We start from the raw sequence: 14,015 nt of genomic DNA, 5'->3' as shown, positions 1-14,015 counted from the left end.
GAAATAAGCTCCATTGTATTCAATGGGACTTATTTTTGAATGGTCATATATAGGAAATATTGTATGTGGGAGAAACATTCACACATTTGATCACTTACTGGCCATTCTTGGTCTCTGCATTGTCACAAGAAGCCACTGTAGTTGAACAGAGTGACTCAAAAGGCAGCTGGTACCAAGTGTCAACAGGTGCTGCTTGCCAAAGATTCATTGTAATTACTATGACCACAATCAAATAAACTTAAATGCAACTTGTGTAACAGTTAATTGACCAGTTCAATGCACATTTCTCCCAATAATTTGTGTGCAAGTGTACAATGGATATTGTTGAATGCCAGCCCAATCTCTGAGTGGTGTGGGATTCAGGGGTTCCAGGTGCTAGGAACTCCTTGGGTACAAACAGATGTCAAACATTGTGCTCTGTGTGCTGCTTTGCATCTTGGTCACCTAACTCTACCCTAAGCTCTGGCTTTACCAGTTGAGGGAAAGGGGCCCCAACCATTTGCCATCTGACGCCCAATTCCTATGATCCATCACCTCACATTGGAAGCTTAGTCTGACTTAATTCCAGGGGATTAGAAGTGTCCAGTGTACAACTTAATATACATGGGTCTGGCCCCAGTTTTAACACTCTGAGCGTTGATTAAATTCTAACACTTACTGTTCCAGGAATTTAGAAGTGTCTAGCACCCACAGATTCATGATAATTTCATTGCCATTTGATGTGCAAAAGAACCCGGAGTTCCTATATGATCTATAGATGATTCACTGAAGTGACTTGGCACAAGTTTTAAAGTGGCAATTTCAGGAGAAGCTATGACCCTTTTGGTAAATGAATCATTGGTTCCAGAGAGTTGAGGTCTCTTTGGGACTAGATTAAAGTTACCGGACGTCCCTGTTTCCCAGGGACAGTCCCCGGATTTACAAATCAGTCCCCATACAAAATCCATTGAAGTTGCAAAGTGTCCCTGGATTCATTGGAAAAAAATATGGTAACCTTAGACTAGATGGGAAGTTCCACAGAGGACAAGAAGAAAGAGGAGATTCTTGCAAAAACCATCTCTTCTCCTTTAGTGCTTATGGAAGCTTCGGCTGGTTCAAGACTCCCATTAGTGGAGGGACTATAAATCTTTGTTTTCCTGAAGCTGAAATAACATTGAAGCAAATAAATAAAGAATATGCAAAGTTCTTATTCATTCTGATTAAAAAGAATACAGCCTTGCTACCACTTATCTGCAGTACTAGATGAAATGTACATTATTTAAATGTTTAAACCGAAATAAGTTAAATCACAGCATTGTAAAACAAATGCATACTTGCACCTGAGCATTTCTGGATTTAATGCATTTTTTTAAAAAAAGGGTTTTTTTAAAGCTATCTACTACAACAACCTGCAGCACAGTTCTGTCTTATTCATCTGCTGATAACCCTCAAGATACATGTCATTTGTTAAAGTTAGACAGATGAGCGGAGAGGGAAAAATTGGTTCGATCATTTCTTGGCTGGCTGACTTAAAAAACCCCATCATTTGACACCAATTTCTTGAATGGATGGCTGCAAGCAAAATATAAACAAATGAATAATTATGGCTGGAGTCTCCAAGCCAGATTGAATAGCTTCATCAACAAACAGGGGATAGGAGGGAGAAAGCTATTGCAATTTGCCCTGGCCGAGAATCCAGGTCTCTTAAGTTTAGTACAATTACTCACTCAGGCATGTGTATGGTTCTTTAAAAAAATATTATTAAGAAGAGACTCATCCTTCATGGATATCAGAAGCAAAGAAGGGCAATTCGGGCCCTTCTGCATATTTCCTAGAACCTTGCAAGAATGGGCCTTAACAGTGTGGAACAAGTCATTAATGGTATAATAATCAATTAACCGGTTGAATGGCACATGACAGGACAAAGTTGCCTGAGTTTCATATGTGAATTGTGCCTTAAGAATCAGCTCTAAACCATATGCTTTATGTAGCACTATGTACAGGAAAACTGAAACATTCACATTTAGTGGGGGGTCATAGAGGCATTTAGCTCTCCGAAAATACCATCCTCTTCAATAGTTCCCAAAGGAAAACAGAAACACTTGTGCATAAAAAGATGGGGCTGCAGCAGAGCTGTGGGGGAGACCTCAGGCCTGGGGGACTCTCCTTCCTTAAAGGTTTTTAAGCAGAGGGTGGATGGCCATCTGTCATGGCTGCTTTAGTTGAGATGCCTGCATTGCAGGGGGCTGGACTAGATGACCCCAGAGTCTCTTCCAGTTCAACAGTTCTATGATTCTATGGATGGAGACAGGTGGGTGTAGAATCCTTTCACTTTTGTGTAGCTGCAGTGCAGCCTACTGTACAAAGTTAAGAGTCACATCCACAGCATTGTCCATGTCTGCTTCTGGCCATCCCAGTATTTGCCTCTAGTCCAGGGGTAGGCAACCTAAGGCCCGGGGCCGGATGCAGCCCAATCGCCTTCTCAATCTGGCCCATGGATGGTCCGGGAATCAGCATGTTTGAGTAGAATGTGTGTTTTTTTTTTTAAAAAAATGCACCTCTGGATTATTTGTGGGGCATAGGAATTTGTTTTTTTTCAAAATAAAGTCCAGCCCACCACATGGTCTGAGGGAAGGTGGACCGGCCCATGGCTGAAAAAGGTTGCTGACCCCTTCTCTGGCCCCATCTATTGCCCTTGGAAGGATACCGGTGAGGTAATGCAGCCCTAGAGATGAAATAGAAGAAGAGTTTGGATTTGATATCCCGCTTTATCACTACCCGAAGGAGTCTCAAAGCAGCTAACAATCTCCTTTCCCTTCCTCCCCCACAACAAACACTCTGTGAGGTGAGTGAGGCTGAGAGACTTCAAAGAAGTGTGACTGGCCCAAGGTCACCCAGCAGCTGCACGTGGAGGAGAAGAGAATCGAACCCGGTTCCCCAGATTACGAGACTACCACTCTTAACCACTACACCACACTGGCTCTATGGAGTCTGGGAACCCAGCAGCATATGCTGGTGGAACAAACCCAGTCTCAGACACAGATGTTCTCACAGAAAGTGAGAATTAGAGGCATGCGCAAGCAGCTGCCTCACTGCTTTTGTTATCTGGGGGCAAGTCAAACACTACATAAGCACGCACACTATATTGTGTGTAGATGACCCCTGGGATCCCTTCCAACTTTACATTTGTATGATTTCACAAATATTTTATGTAGAACATACTAATCCACTTTTGCAGACCTGGAACAGGAATAAGCTACTAGCACAAGATTCATTTTTCATTTTAAGATAGCAACATAGAGCTTTTTTTCTATATAGGAATTAAGATAAAATGTTAGGAAGTTAGGAATTGCAGCCTCCTCCCCCAAAGGAGCAGAAACTTACAGTAATGAGCATCTTAAGCTGTGCTGTGTGTGAACAGGAAGAAATAAAGGGCAGGAATTCCATAAAGCAAACCTTGGAAGAATTTTTAAGAAATATTTTATTGATTTTGTTAAGGAGTGCAAATATAGCAAAAAGTAAGAAAATTAAGACTCCAAGATGTAAACCGTAAAACATCACAGCCTAGAAGGACAAAAGTACAAAAATACAGTAGAATAATAAGGTGCACAAAGTTTCCCTTTACAAATAAAGATATATTGAAATAAAAGTATTCTTCACCCATGAGTTCCATCATTATTCAGAACAAAGGTTCTATGAAATTTCTTAGATGAGCCAGATGAGCATATACTGGTGACACTGAGCAATTGTGTGCCTTAATAATACACAATAAAATCATGCCATATAGCAAAAAAAAATTAAAAAGGAAAAGAAAATGATCATTCGTGTTCTGCCCTTTAGTTAGTTTTAGTTTATGTAATATCTTTCAAGGAGGGAAGATAGAAGGAATTTTTGAAGAATGAAACTCACTTTTCAGTAAACATTATGGGGTAGAATCCAATCGATACTCGTGCACTTGCTCCAGCCAGACATCCACCAATGGAAGAGAAGGTGTCTCCCCAATTTCCTTTCCCTGCTTTCTGAAAATCTGTTCTGAAAGGTGGGGAGGCACACAGCAGAAGAGACTTTTCGGGAACACTGGGAGCTGCAGCAGGAATTGGCGGGGGGGGGATACCCTCTTCTCCTCCTTTATGGGCATCTCCCACTACACCAAAAGTCTTTGCTCTTTGGTATAAAGGGGAACCCATTTTGTACAACTGTATAGAAGGATGTTGACCACGGGGAAGAGCATTGCTGAAAGATAGCAGTGTACCATGTGACGTGCTATCTGGAAATATAGCTTTAATTCAGCTTCCAGCTTATTGTGGAGGGGCACTGCTTTCAGAAGCTCTGTGCTGAAGGTAACCATTGTGAATTGAGGACCAGTGGAGGACTAGTTTGGATGAATGGGGAATTGCTAGTTCAGCTAGCCACCACCTACCTGCTTTCTTACTTACAACCAACCCATGGGATGGTGCTGCCTATCTGCTTCGTGTCCCTTAGCCTTAGGGTAGAACTCAGCAGCGGAGAGGAGAACGGGGATAGCAATAGATTTAGCTGGCTTGACTTGTCATTGGCTCTGGCTCCACTTACCCTTGGCTCCTTGCCTTCCACCCTACTAGTCCTAATGGATGCCATCTGCCACTGCTGAGGACCACTTCTTTGCCTCTTACAACAACTTTGAGCCCCAAGTCCAGAGCTTCAATCAAAACTTTGCTACGTGCCTTAGACATATCCAGATGAACACACTCTGTTCCAAAAGATCACCAACCTAGCCAGCCTGTTTTCTTACGCATTTTGTCATCTTGCTGTTACACAACATTTAATAATCACTTGATTTATCTATGTATCTTATTTCTAAGTGCTGTGCCTTATATTTAGGACTTTTTTTTTATGGGAGAAGATCAGGGCAGATGGGCAAGTGCTTCAGTATCCGCCAATATGAAGAGAAGAATAAAAAATCCCACACCAGTTTAGTTAATCCCCTCCGATATTTTCTGTGACCAGCCATATATTTATCAGTCTGAGTAACATTCTGCTGTTGACTTCCTTGCCACTGCTTGTAAATCTCCAAACACACTTTGATTACAGATAGGCAGAGTTCAGGCTGGCACTGAAGAATCTCTTCACATCCGACTGTTTGTGCTGCTGTCTACAATTCAAGGGAGCTTGCTTTGACAGATGGTATTGGAAAAAGTGTTTGATGAAAGCAAACACAATGTCACAAAATATGACTACAACTGCAAAGGCTGAGGTGGGGAGGGAGAGAAGGAGCAATCCTTCTCTGTTCCTTCCACAGCTATTTATACCATTCAAATTCAATGTAAAAATGACAGTATTATAACCTTTCACACAAACCCCACTATCCCTTCATCTCTCTGGAAGGTGTAGATAACTAGGGAAAAAATAATAATTGGCATAGGAGCATAGGAAACTGCCTTATTCCGAGTCAGACAGTTGGTTCATCTAGCTAAGGAGATGCTGAGGATTGAATCAAAGGACTGCACCTCCTTCCGCATGCAAAGGAGATGATCTACCACTGAGCTACAGCCCTTCCCAAAATATGTTTGGAGGGAGGAGTTAGAACAAAAAATACTCAATAGTTAGCACCTTGAGCAACCTCTGTATCCAGTTCCCAATGAGTCACAGTTCTTGTTTCTTCAAAAATGTATATATACCACCTTTGCCAAAAAGGTCTCAGGGCAGTTTATAAGAATGAATAAGAGAAGGGATGCAGGGCCACTCCATCTGTACAGCTGACAAGCAACTGTTGGTGCCTCCTGTTCTTGATTTTTTTCTATCCTAGTTGGTCTTTAGAACAACTTAAACCAGAGTTTGTCTATTTCCTCTTCTCTCCCAGTCCATTCCCCTGTTGGGTCTTGTAGATTGTAAACCTGGGGTCAGGGATGGCCTGTTCTGTGATATGAAAGCCACTCTAGGAGCCCCCCCCCCTTTTTTGGCACAAAGATCCAAAGGGAGATTGAGGCAAGTAATGCTAACAGCCTGTTTGATAGCTTGCTTATTCATGCCGTCTTAGTGAGGATATAGTCCTCACTAAATCAGCTTGGGACTATTGGTTTATTCAGAATTGGCCATGCACTGGTATGCAGTCAATGACAGTGGGCAATAGCAGCAAGGGATAGCACTACACCAAAGAGCTGCAAGATGGCAGACATTAACACATCCCACATATTAGCTGAGGGATTGCCTTCTAAAGAGGGAAAGGGGGGAAGTAAGGCTTAGACTTAGACTTGCTGGCATCTCACAATATTGCCATGCCCCAGTCACAGCTGCAGAGTGCTATACTTCCAAGTTTATGGCCTGCGATACTCATTCAAGTCCTGCATTGCCTGTTGAGGAGATTCAAAATGAAAGCAAGATTCAGAAAAAAATGGGTGTCATTTCAGTCTTTCAAGGAAAGACATCTCATAGTTCTTAGGTACCCATTTATTGGATCATTTGTAGCAAAGCATCATAAGACTCAGAGTTCTTGGAGTTCAATAAAGGCCTATTCAATTATAGTCACAGCTGCTTGCCTCCCTCCCCCCCCCCCCGTTTGTTTGAAACTCTTGCAAGCATGGACAAGAGCAGGCGCCCATGTGGTGCCCTTCAGTTACAAGAAAATTTGTACGCTGATGTTTTACAGCCTGATCTAAAACACAGTGCAGACAAAACAGGGAATTATAGTCATCTGTTTATTGGAGAACTGTTTCCCACTTCACATTTCTACAGAGATATATTAGGCATTCCAGAAACATCTGTTAAACAAAACTGAAAAGTTAACAGTAAATAGAGTGGAGCTCTTTGATAGCCATTTTTCAGCCAGCTGTCCATTGTCTGTGTTAATAAAGAACAGCTTGAGACAGCTTCCAATTAATAAGAAAACATGGAAATCTGAAGGTATTTGTTCACTCCTTATATATTGCTGTCCCAGTTTTGCACATTATGTTATCTGTGCCAACTAGGGAAAGGGGGTGGGGATTCATTTCAGATTGCATTGTAATGTGAAGCCACCTAATTCACACTTCCCAAAGCATGATGTGAACTGAAACACATCTATGATTTGGAATTTGAGTATCTCCAAATTTTCTAAACCGTACACTACCTCACTTCTCCAAAACACATATATTAGAGGACCGTGTGCATGGAAATCTGTACATCAGTTAAAGCGGTGTGCAAAAATGCATTGTATTGAAATAAATGGCTTTTAAAAATGTGTAAATCAGAGAAAATAGATACAAAAATGTGTATTTGGATAGAAATGTGCACAAAAGTTCATACTGATTTTTATGTAGATTTTATTTAAAATGCAAACTGATGCAGAAATAGGCAAACCAAATTTAAGATTTGAAAAATGGAAAAAAAAAGAGAAAAACCAATAACTGAGCAATTCATACGCTCCTAATGTCAACACACCCTAGAATCCGTTATTGTTTCCAGTTTCCCCTCTCTCAACATTTTCCCCCTCCCCTGACCACAGAATCTCAGCCCACTGGCTGCAACCTTGTGCTCGCAGGGCAGGAATGCATTTGGCTGCTGCTGTTAGTCAGCGCTTCATGACTCTTTCCATGTCCTTAGACAGCCATCAATCACAATGCAATCACACAACTGTCTGAGACGTTTTGCCGATAACCTTTTGGTTTTAACTTGAGAGGCAGTTGACAAGAGCTGAATTAAAACAGCTGCTTACTACACTTGTTGTGCTTGCTCCCCCCCTCTCCACTGAAAGGTGAAGCGAAGCGAAGTGAATGGTTGTTCAAGGCAACTGGGTACAGATGGACACGGGCGATGATTACAACACACAGCGGACTCAAACATTTTAGCCTCTGCGTTTTATCAAGTTATACGCACTGACCAAAGATGGATTGCTGTAGAGCAACAATGGAGGCCATCAATCCATACAACTGCAACACGCTTTGCTTCCAGTACTAATCCATCTAGAAAACTAGCCTCATCTATAACCAAGTAACCTCCAAATGAACGTTTACAAACAGCCCTTCCCAAACATAAAGCAAACAGTTTTTCTGCAACACCAGCCTAGTGCAATTCTGTGAAACCCCCTTCAATTAAAACTATGAAACCATGGGGCGGTTTGGTGTTTCCCTGTACTTTGATTCCTTTGTACATAACCACATTGTACAACAAGCATATTACCACAATTTTTCAAGTTAAAACAGAGTAGCATTTTTTCTTAGCTGTTTGTGCTCTTTGTTATTTGCTACACATGCTATAGTTTGATAAAGTGAATTAATATACCAGTGTATCAGAACAGGATGCTATGTAGAAATATTCACCAAACGGACACTATTTATGTCTATGGGTTTTGAACTATCAATCTCCTTTATAGGCAGCTTCTTTTTGTTCCCTTTTGTGAAATGAATTTTCACAGAACATCAAATAGAGTTTATCATATAAAGTTCCAAGACATTTATGGCTGTGAAGTTGAATCTAAACAGTTGTTTGTTACAATTAAGAGACAGTAAAAAGTTTCATACACTGAAATCAGTTCTCAATATTGAGCATATTATATTGATAAGATTTTGCTACAGAGCAACATTTGGGGATGAAATGTTAAAAAAGATGCCTATTTTAAATCTGAATGATTACATTTTCCAGAAAAAATTATTAGAAATAAAAATCTAATTGCTTACCCTTTCTTCTTGTGCTTTCAAAGCTTCTGGATTCCTGCAAAGAAAAATATATTTATTTTTCACTCTGCTTACATTTGTTTTTCAGAATATCACATTTACATTAAATCAGATGGTTAATCCTAATTTAATGATTCCATTAAAAATAAAAATGTTTTCATTCACAAAAGTGACATATACAAAGGTACTGAGAGCCAGAGAAAGTAACAGCCTGATTATAATCATGCTTATCTTAAGGTATACTCCATTTTTAAAAAAGAACTTGCTTCCAATTAAACATTTTTCAGACAGCCGCCTACAGAGGAAAATATAGGCCTACCTCTTATGTCACAGTGAATGGTTTGTGTCTGATCTGGGCTGCTTTGTTCTTCCCCTCTGGTCATGGTTTATTTTGCTCCAAACCACAACAGGTAGTCAAGAATTTTCATTGGTTTACAGACTGTGGTTTGTTTCAGTGAGCGAAACAAACAACTAAGCCTGGTTTGAGGCACAATGCTAAGCCAGGGATTATGTTATGTTTCTTCTCTATGCTAGTGGGGAGGAGCAACATAGGCCACATCAGCCTGGGACAGCTCAGTTGGTAACATAGGTGCCAACTCCCTGGGGCCCTGGGTGCCTGAGCACCCACAAAATTCTCCATGAAGGGACTGGGCACCCACATATTTCAATACCAGGGCCATGCACACTGCATGGCACCATGGCCCCGGACACCCACGGTTGGTAAAGCATGAGACTCTTAATCTCAGAGTCGTGGGTTTGAGTTCCACATTGAGCAAAGTATTCTGCACTGAAGGGGGTTAGACTAAATGGCCCATATGGTCCCTTCCAACTCTACAATTCTATGATTCTATGTTCACAGTAAACCATAAACTATTATTTACCGCGGCATGCAAACAAGATCATGCAGATATGCAGGTGGAAATAAAATTCTACTGAAATCAGTGGGTCTCATTTCTGGTAAACATGATTATATCATAGTACAGTAGCAGAGTGAAGCTAAGGAAACCCCATCAAGAGGTGACAGTGCTTGGCCATTTTCCTGCAGTTAATTCTTCTCAATGTCCTTCCATATGTTGAAGTAGATACTTAAGTATCAGGCTACAATGGATGTTACAGTAGCCTCACAGACCTCATCTCCCATTCAGTTTTCGTTTCAATTGTAAAAGAAATTGAAAATGGGAATGAGCACAATGATCATATACTTACATACTTACACTCTAATTCAAGTTGTCTTATTATTGACACCAACACTGACAAATTTTGTGTACAAGTACAGGCAGGAACATGCTCTCAAAGAGGAATTTACAGTCAATAGAGACATTTCTAGATAGGAACACCAACACCTTATTAGCAAGATCAGTGTCAAGCTTCAAAGTGATTTATGAACCCTTAGCAAAATGTGAATTCCTACATTTGAAAGGCAGTTGGTGAACCACTCCAAAATATATATTTACCAACACAACAGAACTCATCTGAATATATTTTAAACAATAAATGATTGCTATACGTCTAACTTCTACAATATTTGTAGACTTTGTATTTACTATTAATCCAACATATAGCTTTATCCAGAGCAGAGCTGCCGTAACAGGAAGGTACACCTGTTGAATTCCTGCCCATCACATAGCTGTTCAAAGCTCAAAGTCTTTGTCAAGGAAACACAGTGAATAGCAGTGTGCTAGGAGAGGCCACAATCTCGATGTGGGCCTGTGTAAGCTCACTGTAGCCATTGACTCTGAGCCAAGTTCCTAGATTTTTGCCTGATACAAGAAGCTTGCTTTACTCTCCCATATAGTCACCATGTATTGCTCAGAATGGCACAGACTAAGGGGGAATTAAACATAAAGTCCAGCTGAGGTCCAGTGCAGAGGGCCTTCTGGCGGTTCCCTTGCTGAGAGAAGCCAAGTTACAGGGAACCAGGCAGAAGGCCTTCTCGGTAGCGGCCCCTGCCCTGTGGAACGCCCTCCCACCAGATGTCAAAGAGAAAAATAACTACCAAACTTTTAGAAAACATCTGAAGGCAGCCCTGTTTAGGGAAGCTTTTCATGTTTAATAGGTTATTGTATTTTAGTGTTTTGTTGGAAGCCACCCAGAGTGGCTGGGGAAACCCAGCCAGATGGGCGGGGTATAAATAATAAAATATTATTATTATTATTATGTACCCAAAATTTATGTAAAACGTCAAGTGGACAGAGCAACACATGCAAAATTTATGTTTGTACAATGGCTGCTTTCTACACAAATAAGCACATATCCCTCTAAATTCTCCATTCACAAGCAAGGGACATTATCCAAGCTTGAAGATTCATTCCAGCCAAGCAAAAACATGTGGTGCAAAGCAATGAGGGGTGTGGCCTAGGAAGAGTTCAAAGGACCAGAGATATATTTAGTAAACATAAATTACGGTAAGTCATAATAAAGATAGAGAGAACTAGAGGACCCTCTTTGGTCCCCAGGTCCGAGATTTTCTACCACAACTTTAAGAGCTGTAGTGTCTGCACATTGTGTTTCTCACTCTCACAATCATTTCAAGGCGTACACAGATATAAAAATAAGGCAGTGCTTTTCTCCCCTAAAAAATGTTTAGGGGTACTCTCATTTTGACTCAAGAAAATCACCATTTTATAGTTCAAATTGGGGAAAATAAATACAGGAAATGGACTAAAGTACAAAGATTCACAATATGTTTAGGGGTATGCGTACCCCTGCGTACCCCCAGAATAAAAGCACTGCAAAAAGGTAATTTAATATTCAAGTGTTTCTTAATGTGGGGAGGGGAGTGTTCCCACTTATCTTAAATCCTTCACATCAAATATATTTGATTACATCCAAATCCAGGGCCAAATGGTTTGAAATAAATGATAGTGAAATATCTTGCCTCAGGAAGAGTAATATTGCACCAAAGTTTTGAAATGGAGGCTTATAAATGGGGTTTATTTCCTAGGCATCATTTTAAGACAGCACATAATGAGAGCTAAAAATCTAATTTTGCAATGGCACAGGTCATATGTTTTGATGTGTCGTCTTGGTTTCAGGACGTTAATTCGCTTTGCCAAACCACTTCATGAACAAGATTCTGAAAAATCCGTTTGAATGCCGTTTAGCACGCACCACATTTTCTCTTCAGACCTCACTTTCGGAATCTATTATTCCCCACCCCCATGAATGCAATATAAATGAATTTAAAATACATAATTATTGTTTATGCCAAAGTCACTGTCACCTGCTCTTTTGAGGAGCATTGTTTGCAAGATATTCGCTGCTGTGCAAACCGCACTTTCAAAAGGAGGTTGCGGTAGCATTATCAGGTATGAATTGCCATCGTTTTAAAAATGCTTTTCTATATGACAATGCTATCTTATGAAGCTAGTGCATAGCCTCATTGCACCTGAACTGAAGCACTTCAAGACACCTGGGTGAACCTTGATACAATTTGACAACATCTCGGCACAAATAGCTTTTCTACTGTTATGAAAGACTGCCTCCAGCTGTCAAGCTGGAAAAAACAATGACCACTTTGTGTTACCAGCTCTTGATTAATGCTGAAGTATGGTTCCTGCTGATAAGGAAAGTATTATTAAAACACAGTGTCAGATTTCGGGGGGGGGGGAGAGAGAGAGAGAAGAGCGCCCCCACACATCCATTCCCCCCACCCCCTTGACAGTATGCATTACTATACTGTCACATATTATTTAGCAGGAATATTTATAACATAAACACTCATTCACCTAATGGATTAAAACAACAAAAACACTCCCACCATGTTTCAAAGCATTTCCTGCATGTTCTTTCTGGAATCCTTACAACAACTTTGTAAAGTAGGCCAGGACTAAGAGAAGGGTATAAGTAAGAGAACGTAAGGATGTGATTTGTGGAACAGGTGCTCCTTTTGCACATAGCTCACAGCCGCAGAACACAATCCTCTGAATGATTCTTCAGAAGTAAGTCCTATTTAATGACCCCAATGGGAATATCCCTGCAGCATTAGTTGCTACACTATACCAAATAAAGTGAGAGAGACAGAGCTGAAAGCAGTATGGCAGATGTATTTAAAAAGAATGCTTTCATACCACTGTATTAATATTCTGTTGGCAGCCGTCCAGAGTGGCTGGGGAAATCCAGTCAGATGGGTGGGGTATTGTTGTTGTTGTTGTTGTTATTTACTACTGTTCTTAAAGAGCTGGTACAGATTGTTCTGTCTCTGGATAGAAAGCCTGAAACTTAATTATACAAATCCAAGGAGTAGAACAGCTCTTCAATGGCTGCCAGGCTAAAGACTAAACATCTGGAAGTAGGGCCATCTCAGCAATGTTTACTCAGAAGTCAATTGTACAGTGGTACCTCTGGTTATGAATTTAATTCGTTCTGGAAGTCCGTTCTTAACCTGAAACTGTTCTTAATCTGAGGTACCACTTTAGCTAATGGGGCTTCCTGCTGCTGCCGGCGCACAATTTGTGTTCTCATCCTGAGGTAAAGTTCTTAACCCGAGGTACTATTTCCGGGTTAGCGGAGTCTGTAACCTAAGTGTTTGTAACCCCAGGTGTTTGTAACCTGAGGTACCTATGTGGTTAAACTGAACTGTGGGATTAAAGCCCTGTTTATGAGCCCTGTTTAAAGTTATGAGCGCTTTAAATGTGTAGTGAAGATGTGGCCTAAACACAAAGCTAAGAAATATTCAAGGTAGCTCCATCTTTGTACTGGACTCTAATGTGTTTTGTGTGGTGTTATGTATGGGTGCTTTTTTCAGTTCTTCCTACCAGCACAATCTCCTAAGATCCCCTCCATAAAGTCAGAGGGCACGGGGCTTTTGTCAGATAAAAAAAGAAGCCTACCAGGCAGGGGCGTAGCAAGGGAGGTGCAGTAGCTGTAGTCCAGCCTGGGTGCCCCTACTGAGGGGGGTGACAAAATGGCAGGTGGTGGCACTCACCGCTGGGCCTGCAGCACACTCAAGCCACACGGACACCTGCAGGTTCCACTCTGTCCGCCCACTGCCTCCCCCCAGCTGTAGGGTGGCTGAGGCCCCATGGCGTGCCCCGTCCCTATGGGTGCTGCCCATCCCTCCCTGCCCCTCCCTAAGGGTGTCACATGCCTCGTCCCACCCCTATGGGGGCCATGCACTCCATCCCTATGGGTGCTGCACACCCCACCCCTATGGGCAGTTTGCCCTATTCACCCCACCCCTAAGGGCGGTTTGCCCTGCCCCTGGACGTGCCGTCCCAGGTGCCAGAGAGGCTTCCTCCACTGCTGCTACCAGGATAGCTCAGTCAGTAGAGCATGAGATGTTTAATCTCAGGGTCATGGGTTTGAGCCTCACATTGGGCAAAAGATCCCTCATTGCAGGGGGTTGGACTAGATGACCCTCGTGGTCCCTTCCAAATCTACAATTCTAGAATTCTAAGTTCCACGGGA

General features: G+C 41.6%; 1 protein-coding gene across 3 annotated transcripts in view; it reads right to left on the bottom strand.

The window, feature by feature from the left end:
- FSTL4 (follistatin like 4) overlaps window positions 1–14,015 on the bottom strand; it is a 343,973-nt gene that overhangs the window by 312,586 nt on the left and 17,372 nt on the right. For all 3 annotated transcript variants that reach the window (XM_083428816.1, XM_083428817.1, XM_083428818.1), the window contains exon 3: window positions 8,610–8,643. In XM_083428816.1, coding sequence (XP_083284942.1) covers window positions 8,610–8,643 — 34 coding nt within the window. The remainder of the gene's footprint in view (window positions 1–8,609; window positions 8,644–14,015) is intronic.

Source organism: Podarcis tiliguerta (genome assembly GCF_965153285.1).
Source record: "Podarcis tiliguerta genome assembly, chromosome: 2".
NCBI lineage: Eukaryota > Metazoa > Chordata > Lepidosauria > Squamata > Lacertidae > Podarcis > Podarcis tiliguerta.
The sequence above is the reverse complement of the archived record's forward strand: the minus strand, read 5'-3'. Positions and strand labels throughout refer to the sequence as shown.